This window comes from Drosophila eugracilis, unplaced genomic scaffold (genome assembly GCF_018153835.1).
Source record: "Drosophila eugracilis isolate 14026-0451.02 unplaced genomic scaffold, ASM1815383v1 contig_75, whole genome shotgun sequence".
Taxonomy (NCBI): Eukaryota; Metazoa; Arthropoda; class Insecta; order Diptera; family Drosophilidae; genus Drosophila; species Drosophila eugracilis.
This window is the reverse complement of record NW_024573645.1, coordinates 1,803,871-1,828,152: the sequence shown is the minus strand read 5'-3', so window position 1 is coordinate 1,828,152 and position 24,282 is coordinate 1,803,871. Positions and strand designations below refer to the sequence as shown.

At 42.7% G+C, this 24,282-nt stretch overlaps 4 protein-coding genes across 9 annotated transcripts; 1 reads left to right on the top strand and 3 right to left on the bottom strand.

Annotated features, from left to right (window-relative positions):
- Positions 1 to 178: 178 nt before the first annotated feature.
- LOC108117488 (titin homolog) lies at positions 179 to 20,874 on the bottom strand. Of its 6 annotated transcripts, XM_041819511.1 has the most exons (11): positions 20,760 to 20,874; positions 20,360 to 20,703; positions 11,969 to 12,327; positions 11,460 to 11,585; positions 11,278 to 11,397; positions 10,808 to 11,199; positions 9,835 to 10,035; positions 3,392 to 9,779; positions 3,236 to 3,319; positions 2,697 to 3,176; positions 179 to 569 (listed from the first exon to the last, which is right to left on the bottom strand). In XM_041819511.1, exons 1-11 carry the CDS (start codon positions 20,762 to 20,764, stop codon positions 423 to 425), a joined length of 8,646 nt encoding a protein of 2,881 aa, XP_041675445.1. In that variant the 5' UTR covers positions 20,765 to 20,874; the 3' UTR covers positions 179 to 422. The 6 variants fall into 6 exon arrangements, with proteins under 6 accessions (XP_041675445.1, XP_041675444.1, XP_017085453.2 ...); XM_041819510.1 differs by having other exon boundaries at positions 3,236 to 9,779; XM_017229964.2 differs by having other exon boundaries at positions 453 to 3,176.
- Positions 20,875 to 20,929: 55 nt separating this feature from the next.
- Positions 20,930 to 21,746, bottom strand: LOC108117493 (UPF0691 protein C9orf116 homolog). Its single transcript, XM_017229969.2, has 3 exons — positions 21,645 to 21,746; positions 21,435 to 21,586; positions 20,930 to 21,363 (listed from the first exon to the last, which is right to left on the bottom strand). Exons 2-3 carry the CDS (start codon positions 21,571 to 21,573, stop codon positions 21,158 to 21,160), a joined length of 345 nt encoding a protein of 114 aa, XP_017085458.1. The 5' UTR covers positions 21,574 to 21,586; positions 21,645 to 21,746; the 3' UTR covers positions 20,930 to 21,157.
- A 37-nt stretch (positions 21,747 to 21,783) lies between these two features.
- LOC108117492 (multiple coagulation factor deficiency protein 2 homolog) lies at positions 21,784 to 22,817 on the top strand. Its single transcript, XM_017229967.1, has 4 exons — positions 21,784 to 22,040; positions 22,100 to 22,187; positions 22,249 to 22,390; positions 22,458 to 22,817. The coding sequence occupies exons 1-4, from the start codon at positions 21,883 to 21,885 to the stop codon at positions 22,583 to 22,585; spliced, it is 516 nt and encodes a 171-aa protein (XP_017085456.1). The 5' UTR covers positions 21,784 to 21,882; the 3' UTR covers positions 22,586 to 22,817.
- Positions 22,818 to 22,828: 11 nt separating this feature from the next.
- On the bottom strand, positions 22,829 to 23,893 carry LOC108117494. The gene is given in 4 exon segments (XM_017229971.2): positions 22,829 to 22,950; positions 23,055 to 23,362; positions 23,425 to 23,586; positions 23,588 to 23,893. Coding segments are annotated over 4 exon segments (717 nt in total). The 5' UTR covers positions 23,717 to 23,893; the 3' UTR covers positions 22,829 to 22,832.
- Positions 23,894 to 24,282: the final 389 nt, after the last annotated feature.

The following is a 24,282-nucleotide window of genomic DNA, read 5'->3' as shown; positions in this document are numbered from 1 at the left end:
CGAGGGGACTGATCATCTCAGCTTATCAGTGTCTCTCCACGAGTAATGGAAATATTTAACCCTCAGAAATGCCACAGATACTCAAGTTCGATTTTAAATATTTTCGTTTTATTTCAAAACTTAAAACTCTTCAACAATTTGTAATAAAAATATTTTTACTATTATATTTTTTTACCAATTCGTTAGTTTGTGGTTTTTTTTTTCTCAGAGAAACTTTAAACAATAACAAAAATGGTTTACAAACTTGTTTCAATAACAATAAAATCATCACAACAAAATCGGGGAACGAAATTCAAGAGAACAATAATTAAGATTAAATTTATGCGTATATAAACTGAAGCTGTCATCTTAGCTTTTGCCTAATTAACAATTGCATTTTGGTAATCTCTTGGAAACTTGCCGATTTCGAATCGAAATACTTGTCATAAAATTTTCCTAATCGTTTTGATTAATTTTCGGCTCCTCTGCCGCGATTGATAATAGTTCCTAAAGCCATTTGCATTTGGGCTAGCATTTACTTGCTTATTCATAATCGTTATCGTGTCTTTTGCATAATTGAAATTCAACAACTGCAATCGGTATGTAATCAAATACAATATATATCGTTCAATTGGTATAGGTACATATATCTATACATATGGCTGCGTGTATATTTAACAATGGTATTGGTAAACTAATTTTACGGCTCGTGTCAGTCAGTTAACGTAATTTGATTGATTAATCAATATGTTTTAGTGTCCTCGACTAACTCGGCCCAAAAATGCACTTAAAGTTTTACACCTTTTCAAAGTGTGTGTGTGTGTTTTTTTATTTATCTGGGTATTTGTTGTTGTCTAGTGTAAACCGTGTAAATTGATTAGTTAATATTAAGGAAAAGTTTTTAGTTTAATTGCGTGTTCTGGCTAAAAGGATTTAGAGTTAAACTTTAGTTAACGCGGAAAAAAGATGGAATAACATTTTGCCCTCTTCACATTTGGTTACATTTTCGATAGCTATACTTTCTGCATATACGTAGATATATATATAGTATATATGTATATATAGTATAAAAATCTTTGCTAAGTTATGATCAGTTGAGTTGCTGGTGCTGTCAATGTAGATGAGGTAAGTTGCAAGAAGCCAAAATGGTTTGGTGCAAGAGTTGCTTGAAGAGTAAATATCCGATTTGCAAGATTTTGTATATGTTTATAGATATATATATATGTTGTTGGGTTTACCTTTTCCTAAAACTGTTTATTATATTTACTATATTTATATTGCTTAGCGAGAGTTAAGTTTACTGAGATAAAAACCGATCTAAAATCATGAAAATATAATGTAATACAGGGAGTAGCAACATTCAACGTTGATTTCTAAGTCTGATTTTATAATTAATTATTAAGAGCTGAATATTTACGTATTATTTAGTATTAACAAACACAAGGGCCATTTAAGTATCTTTTAATAGAATATAATCTCCAAAAAACATTTCTTCCATTCCTAGAATAAATCCTAAGAAATAAACTTCAACAGTTTAATTTTGTTTAATAAATATTTTTTAAAATTAGTAGTTATTTTAGACTGATTTTTCTCTCAGTATAATAAGTTTTGAGCTTGATTTCTTCGAGTACTTTATCGATTTTGGTGTGGAAAGAGGTTTTTAAGGGGGGCTTTTTATGTTTATGGACAACCTTCGGTTAACGATTGATGTGACTCCTTCTTTACTGTTTGTTCTGCTCCTTGTCGAAGTTGGAAGTGAAAGTTCTATTAAACTGAAACGGAAGCAAGGGAGAGGCACTTGAACCACCCAGGGAACTGCTGGCGAGGGGTTCCCTCAGCGTGAACGACATCATGGGATTGTAGACCCCCGTGGAATGGGTGAGGGAACTAGTACTCACTACGCTAGCAGAGCAAGTGGTAATGGGTTCGCTTAAACGAGAGGTGAAAGAGCTGCTGAAATTATAGGGCACGTAAGAAGAGGTGGTTGTGGATGGGGTAGTCGTGGTGGTGGTAAGGGATGAGGCTGTGGTTGTGGAGCGGAGATCTGAGCAACTGGCCCTGGGCGAAATGGAGGAGGAGATGCCCGAACCCCCCGGGTTCAAATAGGAATAGTTACTGCTCGAGGGCAGCGAAAAGGAGGGTCCTGCATAGCTGCTGGACATGAATGAAGAGGTGGTGCTAAAAGCAGTGGTGCTGGATGTGGCTGAAGTGGTGCTGCACAAGTCCATGTAGCTTTTGGCTGGCACCGAGGGCGAAACCACTGGCGAGCGGCTGGGCGGACGGGAGTTGGTCTGCCGTTCGATTTGCTTTTCGGTCAGGAAACGATCGTAGAAGGTCGAGGTTACGGTGGTGTGGCGAATCTCAAGCTTGCCGGGCTGATAGAGGGGTGTGCTGCCGGCACCACCGGGGGAACGATGATAGGGATCATACGGCTGGCGATAGGGCGACACGGGCCGAGGGAAACTATCGGTTGTTCCGGTTGCGGTGGCTTGGATCTGGACTGGATCTGTGTGGCTGTGGCGTGTGGCTGTGGTGCGGGACTCGAACGGGTGGCTCAACGGTGTGCGACAGGCCGAGCGTCGATCGTCCGCATATTTGGCGCACGTCTCTTCTAGTTGTCTATCTACTTTGTGGTTAAACCCGGTTAAACTACTCCCGCTACTTAGTTCGCTACGATTATCAGCAAAATAATTTGGCAACAAGTTATCACGTCTTACCCTACTGCTCTCCCGATCTTTACGCTCCTCATCCTCCTCTTCCAAGCGCCTTCGACGCGGTGACAGCTCCCGGCTCACCTCCCTGTGCGATCGATGGTGCAGCGGACTCGTTTCCCGGTTGCCCAGCGGACTCCTGCGAGATTCCGCCGAGCCCAGAGATCGATGCTCGGAGGTAATCCTTATCGATGGAGCATAGTCTCCGGATCTGTGAATGCTTCTTCCCCTGCTCTCACTGCGACTTAGACTCCTGCTTAGACTGAGATCCTCCAGAGAACTTTTCTTACTTGCGAAATGCAGTGAGTCCGAAAAGAGTGAATCGATGTACCGCTGGCACTTCTCCTTCTGGTAGGGCTTCTCCTCGCATAGGGTGTCTATCGATTTTATGGAGTTCTTGATCGAACTTAGACGGTCGTTGATGTTCTCCCCCGTTCGCAGTGGTACGCCCGTGTGGGTTCCGGTTCGGGTAATCGGGGAGGTTTCCTAAAACGTAAAATAGATATGAATTACCAAGATCTATAACGAATATAGCTGCCACTTACCCTCATAAGACGACTACCCAAGGCGTCCAGACCCTCCGAGCTGCTGGCATAGCTGCGAGTGGCCGATGGTTGATCTGCAAGAGTCTTCTTAAGAATACGTTGAAGAATTTTAGTATTCTCCGATATACAGTCCAAAACGCTATTAGTGCTGCCCACCATTCGATCGCTGGTCTGTCGTGACTTCGACCTGGGCGCCTCCTCGAAATGGTCATCATCTTCGTCTTCGTCCCGGAATCGTATGACCTTGGGACTGGTTGGGCGGTAGTGGGTTGTGGTGCCGCTGGAGTAGGCCTCATCGAAATCGTCGCGACGCAGGGCAGACTTGGGAGTAGTGGCGCCATGGCGGCGGGGGCTTTGCTCTCGGGACTTGGCAGCACGGAATTCCTCGAAGGAGAGCGAGGGTGAAATGACGTCCTTGAGCTTTTGATTGAATGCCTTGTAGTCCTTCTGGGTTTTAAAGTCAAACTTATGTTCTTGCTCCAGGATCCGTATACGCTCCTCGAGCTGTTCGGCAGTGGGTGGTTCTGGTCTTCCAGGTGAACTGACTATTCTTTCTAGATTGTGCACAGGTGTCCTGGGTTTTTGCTCATCCCTCATTTTTTGCCGTTTAATGTCATCGATGGTGGGCGATCGAGAGCGCGACTTGGGCCGGGTCTTGGCTGGCGATTTCAGCTTTTCATCCAGGACACGTATCCTGTGCTCCAGTTCCCCGGTTGTTGGTATTGCATCTTCATCTGGACTGGGGCTCAGAATCATTTCGAGAGGATGAATAGCCGGTTTTCTGTTCGGGTCGTTCATTCGCTTGGCCAAGTTTTCTTTGGACTTCGATCTTACCAAATCCAGAACCCGATACTTGTACTCGAGGTCATCGGAAATGGGAAGATCGTTAGGATGTGGTTTGCGACGGGCTGGTGAAGTGTAGGGACTCTTTTTGGACTTCCTTTCCGGTGAACGAGCTGGAGAAGGTGATCTCTGCTGCCTGGAAGGCGAAGTATAGGGTGACTTGGTAGCCTTTCGAGAAGGTGAGGTGTAGGGAGATTTAGTGGCAGCCTTCCGGGATGGAGAAGTATACGGAGATTTAGTTGTCACCTTGCGTCCAGGACTGCGGGAACGATCTCTGGCTGTGACAGTTTCCTCTGCCTTCGTAGGTGTTTCCACAGGCAGTGGTTCATCATCATCCAGACCCTTACCTTCACACAGCTCCAAGTACTTGTTTAAGTCTTTCTCGTGTGACAGTGAGTACTGTAGTTTAATTTTCCGCTCGATTTCATTTAGCCGCTGCTCCACGTCTATTTTTTCTACATCTTCAAGCAGTTTGATTTGACGTTCCAATGAACGGAAGCGAGACTCAAGCTCTTTGGTGGAGGGCAGGTAAACTGTTTTGCGTTTCAGGTGATGTTTTACAGTATTGGGTCCCCAGTCGTAGTCCTCGGGTTCTTCAGGCTCTGTCTTGCCTTCTTTTGTTGCCTCCTTGGGCTTCTCCTTCTCCTCTGGTTTGGCGCTGGTAAAATCTTCGATTTCCTTTGTGAGATCAGAAATGGCTTGACTTTGCTCCACCTGCTCAGCACTTGGTTTGCTATCTACGCGTATCAGGCGACCATCTTCGGATTTGATGAGATTGCGATCATTGAGCTGTTTCTCTAAGGCCTGAAAAAGATCTTCCAGCTCCTCAGTGTTAGCTCTAGTTAATCTTCTAACCTTCGAGGCTCTCGGCTCGTTGTCCATTAGCAGTACCACTGTTTTGCTGTTGGGATCCATGGGTCCCAGATCGGTGGCATTGATCACCATTTTGTCGGGCAGTTCTTTGGAAGAGGAGTCTTTACTCGTTTCTTTCTTTTCTGGCAGTTTTTTGGTTGATTCTTTGCTTGGGGTGTCCGAAGAAGATTCCTTTGATTTGATTGTTTCAGATTTCGTATTTTCTGATTTGGTGCTTGAAGGTGTTTCCTTTGGTTTAGACTCAGCTTTGAGATTTTCAATTTTCTTTTTTGCTTCTTCAGTAGGAGCTTCCTTAGGTTTGGGTTCTTTAGTGGATGACTTGTCGGACTTGGTTTCTAGAGGTTTGTCTTGGGTGGATGGTTCCTTTTTAGCGTCAACTTTGGCTGCCACCGATTTCTTTTTAGAATCACCTTCTGGCTTTTCTTTAGCTGGAGATTTAGGTTTTACTGGAACCTCCTCCTTTCCTCCTAGTTTTTCGTCAACGACAGTTTTCTCCTCTTTAACAGATTTTTCTGTTACCACCTCTTTGGCTCGAGCCTGTGCCTTCTCTTCGTTTTCAAGAGTTTTGGTTTCCTTGGCTGCTTCTGGTTCAAGTTTTTTCTCAACAGGCACTTCTACTTTCTCAGCCTCATCACTTTTAACGTGTTGATTGTGACAGTTCTTCTCTTGCTTTTTGCAAGCATCACTTTCTTCAGGTTTTTCAATTTTTAGCTCCGCTCCTTCATTTTCGGATGGGATCGAGCCGTTTTTAGCCCGTTCCTCTAGCAATTGCTGCTCCAATTGCTCCAGGCGACGTGTTAGATCTTCTGTCGTGGGCTTGGCCTCACCCTTTGGCTGCTTGGACTCACCATCCTTGTTGACCATCATTTTAATGTTGATGCTAATGTTTATGGGTTTGTGGGCGTCCACTTCCTCCAGCTCACCAATGTTCTGGGTATATCGAACCAGCTCCTTGCCAGTAGCGTCGATCGTCTCTGTGCTCAAGCGCCTGGGGGATCCGGTGTCATCACTCTGCTGAACTGCTGACCTCTGACGTTCCCTCATCGCTTCCAGCAACTTGAGACTGTTCTCACTTAGTTGTTTTTCAAGTGCCAGGACACGTTGTTCCAGTTGTCCTTCGGCCTCCAATGCCCTGGCTTGACGGGAGGTGCTGGGCTGCTCATCGGGCGGGAGTTTGACCTTCGATGCAACTTCGGAATCACTTGCACAGCGCTGCTTGTAGAACTTCTTGTAGAGTTGCCTCTCCAGGAACTGCAATCGGTTCTCCAGATCGGCCCGGGAGGGTAAATCAGAGAACCGACGCACCATGCGCTGTTGCCATTGGTCATGGTTTGCTGCTCTGTAGTAAGCCGTGTTTGCAGGTGCTTCCGATGTCTCATCGCCCATGGGCGTGGGTCGTTGGAGTAGATTCCTCTGTCTCCTTTGTGGGTTTATCTCGCTGGGCTTCAGGTTCTCCTCGCCGGGTGATTGGCCTCGCATCTTACTCTGCAGCTCTTCGATGAGAGCCTGTTGCTGGTGAAGAACGGGTTCAGCCAGGACAGGGCGATCTTTTGGTGGTGGAGGCGGCGGAGGTGGATCTGGAATGTGCGCCTCGATTGCCACATCTACATGCTTGGGTTGAGTAGTCGAAGGCTTATTTTTCTCACCCCCATGCAGTGCATCAAATCGACTTTCCAGATCCTCCGTCGACGGTGGAGGTTTTTTCTCCTCCACGGACTCTGAGATCACCTCCTGTTGGATCCGTTCAAGAGCTTCATCAACAGTTTCACTGAAATGATTCTTGCTACTCATGCGCCGCTTTAAGGTTTCGTATCGCTTTTCCAGATCCTCCGTAGATGGTGGTTCCGAAGCTCTTCTCTGATTCTTTCCCTTTTGTTGACTCTCTTCTGGTTTTTCGGAAGCCCCCTTTTTGGGGGCTTCCAACTTCTCGTTGACAGCCTTGCAGCTTTCCCCAAAGCCCTTATGCTTCTTCTCCGCCTGATCTTCCTCTTCAACTTTCTTCTGCTCTATTGCAATTGCTGTATTAACTTCCTTAATCTTGTCATCAAAGCATTTCATAGACTTTTGTGCCTTTTCCTCTTCTTTTGGTGTTTGATTTTTAGCTGATGGCATTGCTTGATCAGGCTCCTTACTTGTTTCCAAGTTGGTAGTGCTCATCTGCTTTTCTAAGGCATTGAAACGCTTTTCTAGTTCTTCTGTGGAGGGCGGAGATTTCCGAGGAGTCTTTGCCGGTTCTTGTTCTTTGGTGGATGATTTGTCTTCAGAGGATGCTTTCTGATCGGACTTATTACTTTCTGAAACCATTTTCTTAGCAGGTTCTTCCTTTTTAGAATCAGTTTGTTTTGAGGTTTCGCTAGTTTTGGAGTCGGGTTTATTAGATGGTTCAACCTTCTCTGTATTCTTTACCAGGTCATCCTCTTCCAAATCAGTTTTCTTATTGGCTTCCGCATTTTTGTTAGTTTTTTGTTTTTCGGCTGGAGAACTTACTGGCTTAGGAGAATCCTCCGACGATTTGGTGTTCTCCTTAATTGATTTTTCTTCCCGTTTGGGTGACTCAACTTTTCTGGGCTTATCTTTCTGTTCTTGGTTTTGTGTTGGAGACTTAGGGACCTCCTTAGTTTCAGGCTTTTTCTGATCACTTTTTCGTCGATCCTTTGTATCTGTGGTTGAGTGACTATCTTTTGAGTTCTCTGATACCTTTTCGGACTCTTCTGGCTCTTCAACAGCCTTTGTTTCTTCCTCATCAGGTGGTTCCTTTTTAGTTTTGGATGGGCTCGTTTTCTGCACGCTCATCTTGCGTTCTAAGGCATTAAACCGATCTTCCAGCTCCGCAGTTGATGGAAGTTTTTTAAGGCGTGGCTGCTCATCTCCCTTTTCATCGCTCTTATTTTCTTTGGAATCGCTGGCTTCTGTTTTTTCTGAAGTTTCTTTTGTATCAGATTGAGTCTCTTCGGAACTATGCAGCTTGCTAGTTTTCTCGCTATCTCTTTGCTCCTTGGGACTGCTGCCACTTGGAGATTCCTCATCCTTAAGATCAATGGGTGCTTTGGAACTAGATTCACTGGAACTCATTTGTTTTGTCAAGGAATTGAAGCGCGTCTCGAGGTCAGCGGTGGAGGGTATTCTCTCAGATTTAGGGGGATAGTCAGTTTCCATTTCGGGAAGTTCCTTGCGCTGCTTCTCGGCACTTAGTTGCTTTTCAAGGGTGTTGAAGCGCTCCTCTAGAGCAGCAGTGCTAGGAATGTACTTGGACTGTCTATCTGGTTGATCCTGACTGATCCTTCGCTCTAGTGCCTGATATCGTTCCTCGATTTCAATGGTGGATGAGCGGGTCAGTGTTTTGCGTCGAGGATCTCTTCTCTTTCGGCTGGCATTACTCAAGTTGCTAGCTGTGGGAGGTGGAGGCTTATACACCGTATTGTCCTCTATCGTCATGTTCAGGAGTTCTTTGTAGTCGTCCTTGTTCTCACCCGGAATGTTGTCGTCCCGAATCTGAGGCACTTTGCCAGCCACCTGTACACTATGATCGTCCTCTCTTGTGAAGAGTGGAGGAATGGATTTATATTCCCTATCACCACTGTGACCTTCAACTTTTTCCCTTTCTTCCATAAAAATTGCACTAGTATCCGTTTCTTCTTCGTTAAGCGAATAGGATAGTTCCAGACGGTTTGGGCGCTCCACGCTGTTTACCCTCTCGAAATACTGATTTGTCACTCCATTATCGCTCACATCGAAACGCTTTCGCTCTTCCAGCAAATCCTCTTCAGCTTTACTCTTTTCTTTGGGCGTGGGAATGGGACTTATGGAAGTCATGCCTGGAATTTCGGTTTCGCTGTGAATTTTTAGTGGCTCTAGCTTGTAGCTAACCAAATCCAATTCCTTGTCAAAACCAAAACGTCCGCTTTCGGTGGCACTATCCTCAGCTGGATCATCTGCCTCTTCTTTTACTGCCGACTCCTTTTCATCACCACTATCCGTGCCCATTAGCATGAAGGGAATCTCTTGACTGCTGGGAGCCCAGGATTTAGGCCTTTGTCGCTCCAAGCTTGTGTCCCTAGAGCCGGACATCTGCTTTTGCTCCTTAAGTTTGCGTGCCAGCTTTGCCTTGTGCTTTGGACTCTTTTCGATGGACTTTGGATCATCATCATCACAGAGGCTGGTGTCCGTGCTGGAACCTCCTCCTGTTCCAGCGTCCTGCTCTCCATCGCTATCTTCGCTGTACGATGAGCTATCGCTTTTTCCGAATCGTGTGCGAAGCTTTTGGGTTTTCACAGAGCTCACATCGATTCCCTCCCGCATCATGGCTGCCCGATCCGCCTTGATCTCCTTCCAAGTTAAGCTATCGCGTCGCCTTCGGCTTGGGTCGGTATCCCTCCAAAGCAGGGTCTCTCCCCTTCGCAGTTGCTTCTCTGTGCCTGGCTTGGTATGAAGAACTGCAGGAAGTGATGGCTTTCGAGCGGGTGGAATGGCACCCATCGGAGCACCAACTCGTTTTCCCTTGTTGGTCACAATAGCCGGTCGACCTAGCAGCAACTGATTCACTGGCACGGACGCTTGGGAGCTGCTCGTGGAACCAGATCCTTGTCGGGCTGCTGTTGAGCACGCAGTGGTTAAGATGACATGAGCCTGCTTCTGGCGCTCCCTTAACCGATCATACTGCTTCTTCAGCAGGGAAATATCCAAAGCGAGGCGATCCTTTTGCTCCACTTGCTGTTTTCCCGCCGCCGCTGGACCCACAGATCCACGTCTGCCCCAATTCAAGCCAAAAACGGTGGCCACCGCTATGCGCTCCTCATCCGAATGGGTGTCCTCCTCGTCGTAGTAGAGCCTTAATGAAAGCAGGATATTATATCTTGTGATTGATTATAATTTGTATTACTCACTGTAATCCCTGTTTGTGACGCAGTGGGGCAATATTGTAGAGGTGCTTATCCCTCAGTTGTCTCAAATCCGCAATGGGACCTAGTTTCACCACTCGCTCAATGAGTCCATTGGAGTCAACTAGGTGACCATTGAGGAGCTCACTAGAGTAAGACCCCATCTTGCCATAGAATTCATCAGCCGATCGGACACTGAGTACACGCCTTAGAGGGAAAACAGAAAATATTATTAGATTTTGCAACAGAAACACAACAAACTTTTTAAAAGCCTTTCGAAGTTAGAGAAATGCTTTTAAGAGAAAGGAAAGAATATTGCAAATAAAAAAATATAACTTTGCTATCACCCAAACCTTATTCAAAAAGTTATTCAACAGCTTATCCTTTCAATTTCCCAAGTCGATTCACGACCTTGACCTCCCTCTAAAAAATCCCATTTCTAGCTTACATTTAGCATAGTTCAATGTCGTTCGCTGCTTTTTTTTTTAGTTTATTTGTATTTAGTAAACTTGTTTTCCACAGAACCATAAAAAGTTCCACAATGTCTGAACATGAAATTCCTGGTGGGTAAGGAACCGAGCGGAATTGCTAAATTGCATTTGGCAACCAAGAAAAACTCTTGCCAAAATTCCAACAGCCTTGACACAAATTCTCGGCTTGCACTGCGGCGATTGTTTGGCCAACCACCCACCAAGCCCACCCCGAACATCCTACACAGACTAGATGCACATTGATATAATAGCATTTTCGCATTCAATTATAATTAAGAAAATGCCTCAATTAGTCGTAATGTCCACCAGACGGCTTTAAAAATGATTCGCTAATTAGTATCATTAAAATTTGTTATATGATTGGAAAAGATGAGATTATGAAACTTTTATAACATTTTTTCTGATTTTCTGAGAACTATCTTTAATTTAATTCTTGAAATTGCAATAGGCTTTTGAAACTTTGGAACTTATATATTAAAATAACTTACTCTTCAAGCAAACTCCAGAGAACAAGAGCGGTTCGAAGAAGGACGTCGCTGCCCTCAATTAGGACCAGGTCCCAGACGCGCAGGACGCAGGACATGGGCAGGCAGGTGCAGAACATAGTAAGAAACCACTGCATAGTGAAGACATTGGTTAGCGGTGGTTCGAAGGCATTCTCCACGGGTCCCTGCAATCGTTGCAGGTGCTTTGCCAGACGTGGCAGCCTTGTCTGCATAAGCTCCCGGAAGACGCCCATATCTGCCTGTAGGCCACCCATCGATCCATAGAAGTAGCCCGTGGGCAGTACGCCCTCCACCAGATAGATCATGACCTTCATGGACTCTTCCTCCTCCTTGTCCATAACCTGCAGTATAAGGGCTCCCAGCATGTTGAATCCCTAGCGGAAGAGTATGAATCCTTTTGTTATATTTCTGAAGTGCAAGCAGCAGACAAAGATCCTTCAAGGAGCACTCACCTGGCAATAGCCCACCTCAGGGTTGTAGCGCGCGTAGCCGAGAAGGATGCGCTTAAGCTTGGCCTGGTTAATGGAGCCCGCGGGGCCGGTGCACAGATTCGAGCCAGTGCGATGCAGATCCTAAACGAGGGTAAAACATTAATGATTCTCTAGAGGACAGCCTGTCCGTGACTGGAGCTCACCTTGACGATTTGGATGCCCAGCTCTTCGTCGTCCTCGCGCCACTCCTCGCAGAAGCACTTCTCCCGCTGCTGTGCCCAGTCCACGTTCTTCGACTTAAGGTACTTATCCGCCAGCGAGAGCCACAACTGTGAAAGGTAGTTAGCCGAATGAAAGGGTTATTCACACAAATAATGCATACATTTCTTTAGACAAAAGAAGTTTTCTTTAAAGAATTCTTATCCTTAGAATTATCTTATTGTGTTTCTTTCGAAATATTAAATTATATTTATCAGCACTACGTTTTTTATCTATTTCTGAAACTGAAAGTCACTTTTTATTTATAGGTATTGCTAATATTTAGATAGAACATTGATACCTCGAGTGCTTTACAGAATGTTAAATATTGAAGTGCATTTTTGATTTATAACAGAAAGTGTTATGATAAATAATAAATAAAATAAATACATCCCCCATGTCCTGTGACCTTATGCTGGCGAAATCAGAGCATAAAGCCCAGGTTGAATCTCACCTTGCGTCGGAACTCGGGTGGTGTGCCTCCGGGCAGACGGGCCACCAGTTTCATCGCATGCAGCCACTGGTTGTAATCCGAGGTGGCTTCATCGTCCGCAGAGGCAGAAGGGGCGGTGGCGGTAGCAGAGGGGCCATGACCAGATCCGGAGGCGGTAGGGCTGGTTCCGTGGCCTCCGCCATTGCGAGCCAGCATAGTGGAGATGGTGCTGCTGGGGCTTCTATTGTTGTTGCCGGGGATGGTGGTGGAATTGGTGGTAGTGCTTTGGCTGTTTTTAGTGGGCGAGGTTAGGCGGGCACTGGTAATGGCTTTCTGTGGCGGTGGTGAGAGGCTAAAACGCATTTTAGGCTGTGCATCGTCTGCAAAAGTTAAGCAAAAATCATATATAGCATACTTTCGGTCGGCGGGCTGATTGGGTTAAGGTTAATAGTTGTCTATTCAAATAGAATTTATTGGGCTCTTGGCTTCTGGATCCTTAGCACTTACAATATCCGTGCAGTATGCAAACTTTACATATATATTAGAGGTTATTCGTATATATAATAATATAGAGTTGGTAGTTGGCACAATTTTACGTTTTAAGAGCGCGCAAAAGAGAGAAGAAGAAAGAATACAAAAGATATATATATATATATTTATATTGAAATTTTTGTATAGCTTAGACACTTAATCAATCAAGTGCTCTGATCCAAATGGTGGCGAAATGTCGATGAGCGGCGAACTAACTTGAGAGCGACTTTTTATGCGGGCATGCAATTGTGGGAAAATGCGATTTGTGGCACATCCTTGCGAGTGAAAACATCAGTGAAAGCGAAAAAACCAAGCCAAAATGACACAAAACACTCCATAGAAAAGCGGCACACACGGGATACGAGAGTGTCGTGTCTTTGTGTTAAATTGACCATGACATTTATATATCTCACTTGACAAGTGTATTGTGGATGGAGGATGTGTGGGCGATACACATGTGTTCTGGCATTCCAAGTAAAACATAGTTAGCCCTGCAATGCTGACACTCTGACATGAGGACGGTATCCTCGTGGCTCAACTTTATCGGCTTCTAGGCTCTAGACAGCTGCCGACAGGCATTCCCTGACCTACATGCCCCGCCCTCATACTCAGCCCTAAAGGTCAAGTTAATAAAAAGAAAAATATGATGTCTTGCGCTGGGTTTATGATAGCAGCATAAATTCAGATTGCGTTCGATTTTACCAAGATAAAGATTGGCTAAGGCTTAAGTTTCGCCCCAAAGAATCAATATTTTTTGTGTGGTTTCTTTTTAGCTTTCAATGCTCTCGTGTGGGCTATAGAAACGCACTTTATGGCTGATAATTTGATTTCCGTTTTATTTTTTACTTCTGTTCGACGTTTTCAGCTTATCAAGAGCATGCTGTTCGAGCAGAACGTGAGTCAAATTTTAAGGCTAAAATCTGGTTTTTCCTCAGTTATCCTCCAACACAAAGCTTGTGCTGAGTGGTAAAATAAAAGAGAGAGAAATGTGTGGAAATAAAATTTACGTTTTTAAGAATTTTTTCGGAAATTGGTGTAATTGTTTGCGTTGAGAGCTGACAGCCAAGAATGCGCTGAATCCATTAATATGAAGAATCCAAGTAGATACCAAAAATGTTTTGCAAAAATAATTCGCTTAATCAAAAGGCCTTTTTAGGATTACATTTACAGTTTTACTTCAATAAGCAAAGATACACACATTGTTTATATTTTATATTTATATCTTTGAAAGGTCGTTCCAGTTAGCCATACTAGACTGTATTTGCCGCCATGATTGCTGGGAATTTTTGCCTTTTGCCTTTCCATCGCTTATTTACATGCTAATGCAAATCGACACATACATATAGTCGTATGTAAGGATGTTAAACCCAAGATGTTTACTCCTTCGGAGAAAGGCATTTGTATAATGAAGAGGCAGTTAGAAATTGCTGTTGGCCAAAGTTAAAGCTAAACAAACATTGGCTTGTTTACTCTCGGCAAATTGGAGAATATCTTGGAAAGAGGAGCGAAGGCATCGCAGCCTCTCGCAGACTAAAGGACCAGCATGAAGAGGAGACCACCTCGACCCAGGCTAATGAAATAGTAATTGCGCCGACTCTTATGTAATGGGGTTCCTAACTTCGCACCAATTAGGCGCCGGACGTAAAAACATTCTTTACGGCCAGACGATGGACTGGCCCCCACGGGGGTCTCATATTTTTTCTTTCTTCACTTCAAGTGCATTTTCCATGGGAGATTTATGTGCAAATGACAATGAGGAGCAATTCTTTATTGTATGCAAGTGAGTGTAATTATTTTAAATGCGTCTGTCCAAGGACATAAGATCTACGAGTGTTTTTGTCAAGGCTGAGATAGTTAGCCCACATTTGGGCTCAGCGTTTGGTCCTTGACCAAAACTAAACTTTGGTCAACATCACGTGCGTGTTGTGTTTGTTTTTCTAAAAAATGTGTTTGTATGTCTTTTGTGTGCTCAACCATAAAGACTCGTAAGGCATGACAGTTGGTTTAATGAGCCGAAAGAATATGGGTCCCGTCAGCTATTTATATAGGTGAATAAGAAATGAAAGAACAGTGAACATTTTACGGCTATGGCAGTAACATAAAAAATATGCCTTAAAAGAATGATATTTTCTTGAGAAAAATGTTTGTGAAAGCAACTAAAAAGTTGTGTTAAGAAAACTTTAACTATTGAGATAAAAGATTATAAAACTGTCGACGTATTAAGATATAAAGCAGGACAAGAGGGAATCATTTAAAGAAATAAACTTTCTATTTCATTAAACTTTTGTAATTTAATAAATATTACAAAAAACGTAATTTTGATATTTCAAGCTTTAACATAAAAAGCCAGGGAAGGTCAGAATGTTTTCCCACTTTCCTAAATTAAGAAATGTTAAGAGTTTCAGTATTTTATCTCAGTGTTGCTATAACTGAATACTACCCGAAAACATTTTTAGTACTCCGCGTTAAGACTTAACTTAAATTCAGCTTCCCTTTTGGCCACCTTTTGAGCAGTTCAAAAGAGATTTACTTTACTTTATGTAATGCCCATGTCCCCATTTAGCTGCTGTGTGAAAGCAGCCAAAGCTGTGTACTTAAACCGCATTTATCCCTCGGGATTGCATGACCCCAAAAGTAGGATGGACTGAATCCGAAAGAGGGGGACCTCCCAACTCTGGACAGCGTCTGTGTGACTGCTTAAACTTTCTTCATCTCAATCCTAATATACATTGCAGTTGGCCATAAGATTTTTATAGTAGCCTCAGATGCGCAGGCACGTTCTGAGCCATTAGTGTCAGTTCGGGCGTGTGGCTCCTAATGAATTCCCCTGTTAATGGCCATCTAGATGATAAATTTAATCCTTGCTGGTTCATTAAACTATTGCAATGCTTAACCCCAATGATTATCGGCTTAGCGGATGCGATTCACTTTTATCACGCGGTCCCAGACAAAAGCACTTGGCCAGGCGATTATGCAAAAGGGAGCGAGGGAAAAACTAAAGGAAAATGTGGGAAAATTGCGATGGGTAAATGCTGGTTTTGATGGCTGCTTACATAATGGCTCCCCCGGGAACACTTGCTGTGGCTGCTTCTGCTGTTGCAGTTTCGCAATCTCGACACGAGTTGTCCTCCATTTAACTTTGATTAAATTTCCGAATTACCTCGAACAGAAGAAGCATTACTCATACGCCACGTGGACCAGTTCGTGTATTGGATATTGCAAAGTCAATCAATTTGCATCACGCGGACTAAGACTGCCTGTCAATTTCAATAAGCCAGGCTCTCGAAAGTTAAGTGAACATTGTGTCCTGCCAAAAGCAAGCAAGTTTTTTTTATTTTCCCCTCAATTTTTCCATCTGCTTCTGCAGCTACATAACTTTGATAAGGGATCTGTGCTTGTGACAGCCCAGTTGGTCCTTGGCTTGACTTTAAAACTTTTAAGAAAATGAGTTTGTACCCAATCAAGATGGTATTTAAATTTACAAGTCGCTACATTGTTCTGAGCTTATTCTTTTGAGAAGACTTTTGTAAAGAAATCTTCTTGAATCGTTTTTAAGAATGTTTTATTGTTACATGAATATCCTTTTAGCAGGTTTAAAATGGGTTTTTAATGCTTTTTAGAGAGACACTTTAATAAGCAAATACAACCCAGCCTTCAAAATGAAAATCGAAGCCGATAAATTACTTATCAATCATTAATAAAAAGCCAAGTCAGTCAAAAATCTTGGCATATCTTTTTTGACATCCCGGATAAGCAGATTGAGTTATCATCCCCTTAACTTCAACTCAGATTTCTGGAATCCCTTGGAATTGGCACACGTGTGTGCACATGTCCAAAGTCCTACAGGATCCTGTAGCCTTTCCAACCGCCCACGCAGCAGCTCGTGTCACTTTGCATCGCAATAAACGCGGTGGGCGTCATAAATAAACCTCTCTGTCAGTGTAAAGTAAGCAGCGACGCAGTAATTACAATTTGATGGCAAAATGGGAGAGGTGCTGGTGAAATTGAGAAAAAAAAAAAAAAACCAAAACAGGAAACACGGCAAACATGTACAAGCGAAGTCATCAGAGTGTAAAATGATTGTTGAAATGGGTGGGAAAAACCAGGAAAGACAACAGCAACAACTTGGCCAACATGCAACAGATGTACAAATGTATGTCGGTATTTAGGTTGTGAAAGTTCACACAGGACAGCGATTATCGAAAAAGTGTAAATTTTCTAAGTAAGAATCTGCGAAACAAAAAAAAATGGAACAGCGGAATATTCAAATTAAGTGTGCACATTGCCCGAGGATGGATAAATATAAATGGGTTAAATGGGGTCGAACGCCTCCAACACTGTGACATGGGAAAATAATGGAAATTTATGCCAGCAAAGGGAAAAAGCCCTTGCCCTACGAAAATGCAAATGTTAATTACAAGCGGCCGCCAAAATTAGAATTGTGCGCGTTTACCATGAGTAATGTGTACGCCTCGACTGTGTGGATGTGCGATGTGTTTGTATGTGTGCCCCAGAGCGGACCTTATTTGTCGTTTAAGAAGTATAAAAATAAATTATTCTTTGTTTTGATAATTTAAAGTTCATTTAAAAACTCAATGATTTCAAGCATTATGTTTTAGAATATTTATTAATTTATTAATATTTTGTTACTCAAGGTCCGCTCTAGCGAATGTGTGCCCAACGAATATTTTATGATATATGCAGCAGCTTTTCTTTTTGAACTTCTTTTGCATAAATTACCTTTTCGTTGTTATTTGGTTGGTTATAAACGTTGTTTAAACAAATAAGGTAAAGAAAGAGAGAGATAGAGAGAGCGAGAGTTAAGTCTTTGTTTCAAAACGAGCAAAAGTTCGAAGGCAAAGCAAAACGTTTATTTTCGCTTTGAGGCGCGCTAAAAAACACAAGGTAAAAGACATCGATTTAAGAAGTATGTAAATTAATTAATTAATTAATATTTATGTACACACATAGAGAAACACAGAGATAGAGAGAATGAGTGGTGTTAACTGATTTGGTGCTGGCTTGGCATAGTTACCCATGTTAAGTTAACGTGCGCCTGACGGTATGCTATGATTTCTGCCACTGCTCGCAGCGGCTCTTTATTGTTGCTGCTGCAGTTAGTAGTAGTAGTTGTTGTTTTTTTGGTTGTGGGGATTCTCTATTTATGGTTTTACATTTTTGCTTTACGTTGTACTTGTTGTTGTTGCTGTTGTAGTAGTAGTAGTAGTAGTTGTTGTTGTTGTTGTTGCTGTGGCCTATTGTATTATTTACACAAGATTTACATGAATACACATATAGACACTTACACTTAAGCATGCACATCTATAAATACGTATTGGGTTATAGAGCTATTTGCATAGGTATTTGTGGCATGCTGAAGTTATATAATTTGGCGAAGACCGTAGACTGGCTTTCACACAAACGCGCACACACACACACACACACAAACAAATCCCTGTGACTCAAATGTCATTGAAAACTATTTTTTCGCCTTGCAGAAGAACTCAAAAAACGTTCAACTCACACACACAGTGTCGTAGCTGAAAAAGAAATATAGAGGCGAAAACCTTGACAACTAAGCAACTGCAGACCCAGTTCCCAAAAGCTTGGCCAGGTGACTGCTGACTTGGGGAAAAATGTGAAGGAAAAGCAGACACTAAGCACTATCTTAATGCTACACTCGGAAAATAGTTATGGGTTAAGAAGTATAAGTTAGGATATTAGTATCATTTGTGATATAGGAAGCGTATAAAAGCGAATATACTAGAAAAATGAATTATGAATTTCTAATAATATCTGAAGGAAATATTGGGGTTTCATTTCCATCAGTTTAAAAGTTTTCAATATAACCTTAACTTGTAAAATTATTAAAAAACTAACTATAAACTACAAATTCAAATTAATATTAATATATTTTTTAAATGGTTATTAACTAGCTCATACATTTTCCGACTGTAGCCATGCCATTGTACGACTTGTGGTGCACTCATCGATCCCCCGCCTTACTGGCCACTGTCTTGACCCACTTTCGTAGTTACGTTTGCAACGGCTGCCCCTTTCTGGCCAAGTAATTACCTTTGAGTCGGAATTCGTTTTTAAAATTTCATGGCATTTAAATGTATAATTCTGCACGAGCTGTTCCTGACGGGCCTAATAAGCCTAATACTAAGGATTGTGGCTATTACGTTCTGGTAGGTTTTCATGATTTTGTGAGGCAAGTTAAGCAGAGCTTGAAGCCACGTGGCATTTAATTAAGAAAACAGCTTTAAGGCCAGAAAGGAGATTTGCTTTAGAGAGCTGGCGCACTTGTGGTAGCTCTGTTGTGGCTATTAATTACGACTTGGCATCTGAAGTTTCTTTGAAGTAATATTAACTTGCTACATAGTAATTTCACCCTGTTAAATGATTGCCACCCATCAAAGTTGTTAAACTGCTGAATAATGGATTTGAATGGTTTGGCCCAGATATATGGATTAAAGCCGTGCGGCCTTCAACTCTTCTGCCGTACACTTTTTTTTTGTGGGACATTCTTTGTAGTTATGCAATCCACAATCAACTATTTTTTGTTTCTGTTGTTTTTGCCAAACAAAGCCAGTTCGTGAGCCTTTTCGCTGGACGAGTGTGAGAGCGTGACATGAATCACACTCGTACACTGCACAACAATGGCAGCAACAATGGCTGGTCATATCAGCCATGGCCAAAAGAGGCAACTCATGTGTGTGTTAGTGGCAGTCATCAAAACAAGCTTGTGGGAGGGTGAAAATCAAGGGGTGCTGTTATATGTATTACCAATAAGCAGAGCCACCGGGAAATGAACCAGGAAAATGCATTAAAATAGGCGTTACGTTTTTAATGAAATTTTCGATTGCATGCTTTTAGGCGAGTGCAGTTTTTTAATTGCATTTTCCTAGGCATTTGCCCGATCGATAAAATTGTATTATTCCATTACGCACGCTGCTGTTATTCCTTGGAATTCAATTAGAAAGTGTTTTTCCTTTCCCTTTTTTGTGCATAAGTTAAATAATAAATAAATAAATAGATGGTAATGGTATGGCACGCCACTTTTGCACGCGCTTATTTTTATGGCTCTTGTTTTTCTAGCTACCGTTGGTATTTTGGTCGACGAATATCAAGGGTAACACACACAAGCACATGTACACAGCAGAAGAAGAGAGGGGTGCAGAAGAGAGAAAGAGACGGGGGTGATATAAAAACATAGATAAGACAGGCAAAAAATTCTTGTGGAGGCCAGTCTTCCACGTTTGTTATTTCAAACCGCTGGTCCCACACACACTGGCACCCTCACGCACACAAAGTCAAATTATATGTATTTGTAGTGGTGAGTGTGTGTGTGCCCCGTCAGACAGTCTCAGCGCTGCGCTGTGTCGTCATCAAGCCAGCCTCCTCCTTTCGGGGCACACCCACACACGCATAGGCTTCACCTGCCCACAACTCTCTCTTACACACACACACACACACACAGGCGAACGGCCACAGAACACAACAAAGTTCATTCAATAAATGCAATCACAAACACACACATACATGCACGGTGCGTGACGCTAGCGAGGATTTTTTCAGCGTTCAGCGTAGAGTTTTTTTGGGTTTTTGTCTCGATTCCGCACTTCACGATCCACACAGCTGAGAGTTCCGCACTTGACTGACGGCGGTGGCTCAGGCTGAAGCAAATCGAGCCTCCAGCTGTCAGTGGGGAGCCTGCGCAGTGGTGCCACCCATACCACCCACACACACACACTTTGACATTTCATGCACTGACAAAAATTTAGCTTTTTTTAAGATGAGGAAAAGCTTGAAGATGCTTAAAACCCATATCTAAAACGTGTTTTTTCTTAAATTAAATTAAAATAAATAAAAACTTACCACTTTCTACGACCAACACGGCGGTGACGAACTCGCAAAGAACCTCCTGATGCCTTTGCAGGCGATCCCTGGCCATGAGCACCCTTTCCAGAAGATAGCCAAGCATGAGGATCTCCACCTTCAGAATGGCACACACATCGATCAGCTTGCGCACATCCAAACGCTCCAGGGTCTCCCGGTTGCCCACCATTCCGCTGGCCAATTGGGCCAGTTGTCCTTTCTTCTCTTTGGAGGATCTTCGCTGGAAGACAGGATCCCTACAGCAGCGTCTCATCCGCTTGGCTAACTGTTCCTGCCTGCCGTAGATATCGCACAGCAATGCATCGAGTAGTTTCTTTGTGTCGCTAGGGAAGGGCATTCCACATTTTCCAGCTATCATTCATATGTTAATAGGGCTCACCTCATTTTATTTACTTGATGATAAAGCTCAGCAGTTGGTGGTTTACTCTTAATTTAAACGATTGCATTGGTCTTGATGTGCTTGGAAATTTTTTTATTATTTCTTTTTTTTTTTACAAAAGAAGAACTTAAATTAACATAATAATCAGAGAACTGACTTTTAGGTGCTATCTTAAATTTTTATTTATTTTTTTGTTTGTTTTACATTTTGAAATTTGTTATTGATAGATTTCTTGAAGGTTGCTTTGTAAGGTAAATGTTCGAGAAAGATGCAGGCACTTGTTGACCAGAATTCTAAATTCTAAATAGAATAGAAAACCATAAAAGTGTGTAGAAATTTAAAACGTTTTAGGAGTGATTTGATTTGATTTGTAGAAGGGTTTTCGGATAAACCCAGTCCTAGTAGAATGTGCGATCCATGTGCGTGTTCAATGAGAAATTGCGATACATGCCGAAGCGCACGACTTCATTGGAGAAATTCTGGGGCAAGGGATAAAAACGCTTTGGGATGGTGTAGGCATTGGGTGCATAGTAACCATATTCCGAGTTGCAAGTGCGGTACATTGTATTGGCGTCCGTCTCCACGCCATATCCCTTAAAGCTGTCTGTAAAGGAAATATTTAAAAAATTAATAAAGTAATGTAAAGTAATTTTGGGATTTAAACCTTCTACTCACAGGGGCACTTGATATCCTCACGCTTGTGCAGATTCTCATAGAGCTGGGCAGTCCTCACGACTGGCTTGCGTTTTTGAAACTTGGCAAATTCAATCTCCGGATTGAATGTCTCAAATTTATCACAGAATTGTTCGCACATTTTTTCGAAATAACTGATGGGAAATTTTTTGAAATAAATATTTAACGCTTCGTGTGCTCGGGTCTACCAACCAATAGTGCCTGATGTTATTGAACCAACGGGACAACTGCCAAAAAGGTTGCTATGTTTAAATTTTGACAGCCGTCGACCGGGTTAGAGGGGAGTATTTATAGCTAAAATTCAGCGCCTGCGCGTGGCTAACCGCTTTGACAGCTCCATTGACAGTTGTGGCCTGGCCAACCCACCCCGCAAAAAAATACACAAAACTCAACTCAACACACAACAATTTCCTGCAAATTTCATTTTACGATGTATAGGATGTGCAACCTATCGAACTTGCTGAACTTTATCATCTGCATAGCCAGCTTTAGCCAGACTTTTGATGGAACTCTGGCGGTTAAGAGGGGTCCACATCATCCAAGGGGCGAAACGAGGAGAGTGGACCAGCATCTAACGCATGAGGAGCAGTAAGTTGGCAGAGCAGTAAAAGTTAAGTTCAAAGTTTATAAATATTGCTGTATTTCAGTCGCATTGATGACGATTTGAGGGACATGGGCGTCCAGGCCAATCTAGAGGACTTAAGCGAAGAGGAGAAAATCTTCTACATGTTCAAGGTAAGCCTCTAATATTATATTAATAAATAGTTAATGTTGCTAACTTGTTTTATATTTTTAGGCCCATGACAATGACAATAACAACGCCTTGGATGGCCTCGAGATGATTCAGTCTGCCATGCATCATAACTATGACTATTTTAAAAACAACGAGCGGGATGAATACCTTCAGAATGCCACCGATGAGTTGGAACACTTTATAGGTATGTTTTCCATTCTTATCTCAGAGAAACCATTACATCAGTTATAATATTTCTCTTACACTTACAGAGGCTATTGACAAGTTTTTGCTAATAGCCGATGACAACAACGACGGCCTGTTGCACTATCCGGAATTTGTCAAGGCCATTACCGGTGGCAAGGAGCAACTGAATGTGGACAGGAATATCCTACGCTAATCTCACCAAGATCTTGAAGACTAGCAGTCCTCAACGAAAACACAAATACAGCCGAAGTAGACACAATAATAGACATAGAATAGTTAAATTATTTAGCAAATAATCTGATTTCCATGCTGAACCATTTGAGACTGTACACCACAAGCAGAAACACCAAGCACTTGACTGCACCTCGTTTGTACTACAACCTAATGATTTAATATAAATTTAAATAGATACATAAATAGTGTCATTTGACTTGGTAACTTCAGAGCAATCCGTCACACGTCTGGGTGGTGTTGCATGCCACTCCTCGAAAGCCATCGTAGGCGGCACGCTCCATCAGAACTATGAGATCGACGTAGCGCGGCTTCTCCAACGGAACCCTGGGAATAAGTTAGAAAGATTATTAAGTAATAGGTTATTCAAGGATAATCTTAGTTAAGTTTTTAATAGGAATTCAAATAAAATATCTTTAAAATTAACTTACCCTTGGAAAACTTCTATGGCGCCCATCAGAGCACGTCCTGCCTTTGCATATTCGTAGGCTGATGTGGGGCAGGCACAGGACGCTGCATAGAGGCACTCATCTCTTCCAGCTCCCTGGGCGGCCAGGAATCCAGTTATCAAATAGTCATCACCAGAAGTTAGGCCTAAACCAAAGTTGTTATCACTAGCTGACCGACCATGGCCATAACCATAGCCACTCCAGTGCCCTGCTCCCAGCATTCCAGCTGAGAAGATTAGGATCTTCAGCAGAATGATGATCAGGAGATTGGTGAGGTTCAGGCTAAGGACCTATATTAAAAGTAATTAATTAGAAATCATATATAAATCAATCCTTATGTTCCTTAACCCACTTGACTGTTTCCAGCTGAGCGATGCAGTAGTTCTTTGGCCACCTGGATGACTACATGACCAGCAGGACCACCAAACATACTGTTGGCATTCCTTAGCCAAGAAAGCGGTCTTTCCAGGGAAGTTATCCCACCATTGTACTCCGCCTCGCTAGAATTTGATACATCCCCCATTATCCATATCCAAGTCGTAAGATTGCAACTGATAACTGGCTGTCCAAGCAAGATCTAGAAAACAGATCGAAACCAAGAGAGTGACGATGAAGGTGATGTAATTCCCGCCTGACTGTGGCATCTTGAAGATCGCGTGATTGTCTTTTGGTCTGTATCGGATGTGACGCGAATGATGACTAGTCTGGGCCCTGGGAAGTGCCGGGTTTTTATGGCCCGATGTTACGGATTGGCAGGTAGGCGAAGAGATTAGGCTGCAGGCCTCGTTGCACTGGAAAAACGGATTGAGAGCGAGAGTGTTTTTCCTGGTGTCATTAGCCTGAAAATGCCGGAGACGTTTTTCCGCCCGAAGGATTCCCTAATGTCAATGCTAACTCAATTCCGCAGGTAAAACGCATGCGAATTTGTGCGTCGAGTGGAAAACAATTTTTGTCTTTGCTTTTGTATCAATCATCAACTCATTTATTGTTACTTTGGTTTTTGTGTTTTGTTTTGTTTTTCTTAGCCATTGCAGTTGCCGCTGTTCATTGGAATAATATATATCTGTATATATATGTATATATATAGAGAGATTTGCAATAAATTTGTGAGTACCGAATGAGTGGGTGTAGCCCGGGCTGCAATCGTTTTTATTTTGTTCGCATTTTTGGGATATTGGGACCTCAAGGGGGAGTTGAATCAATTACAGAC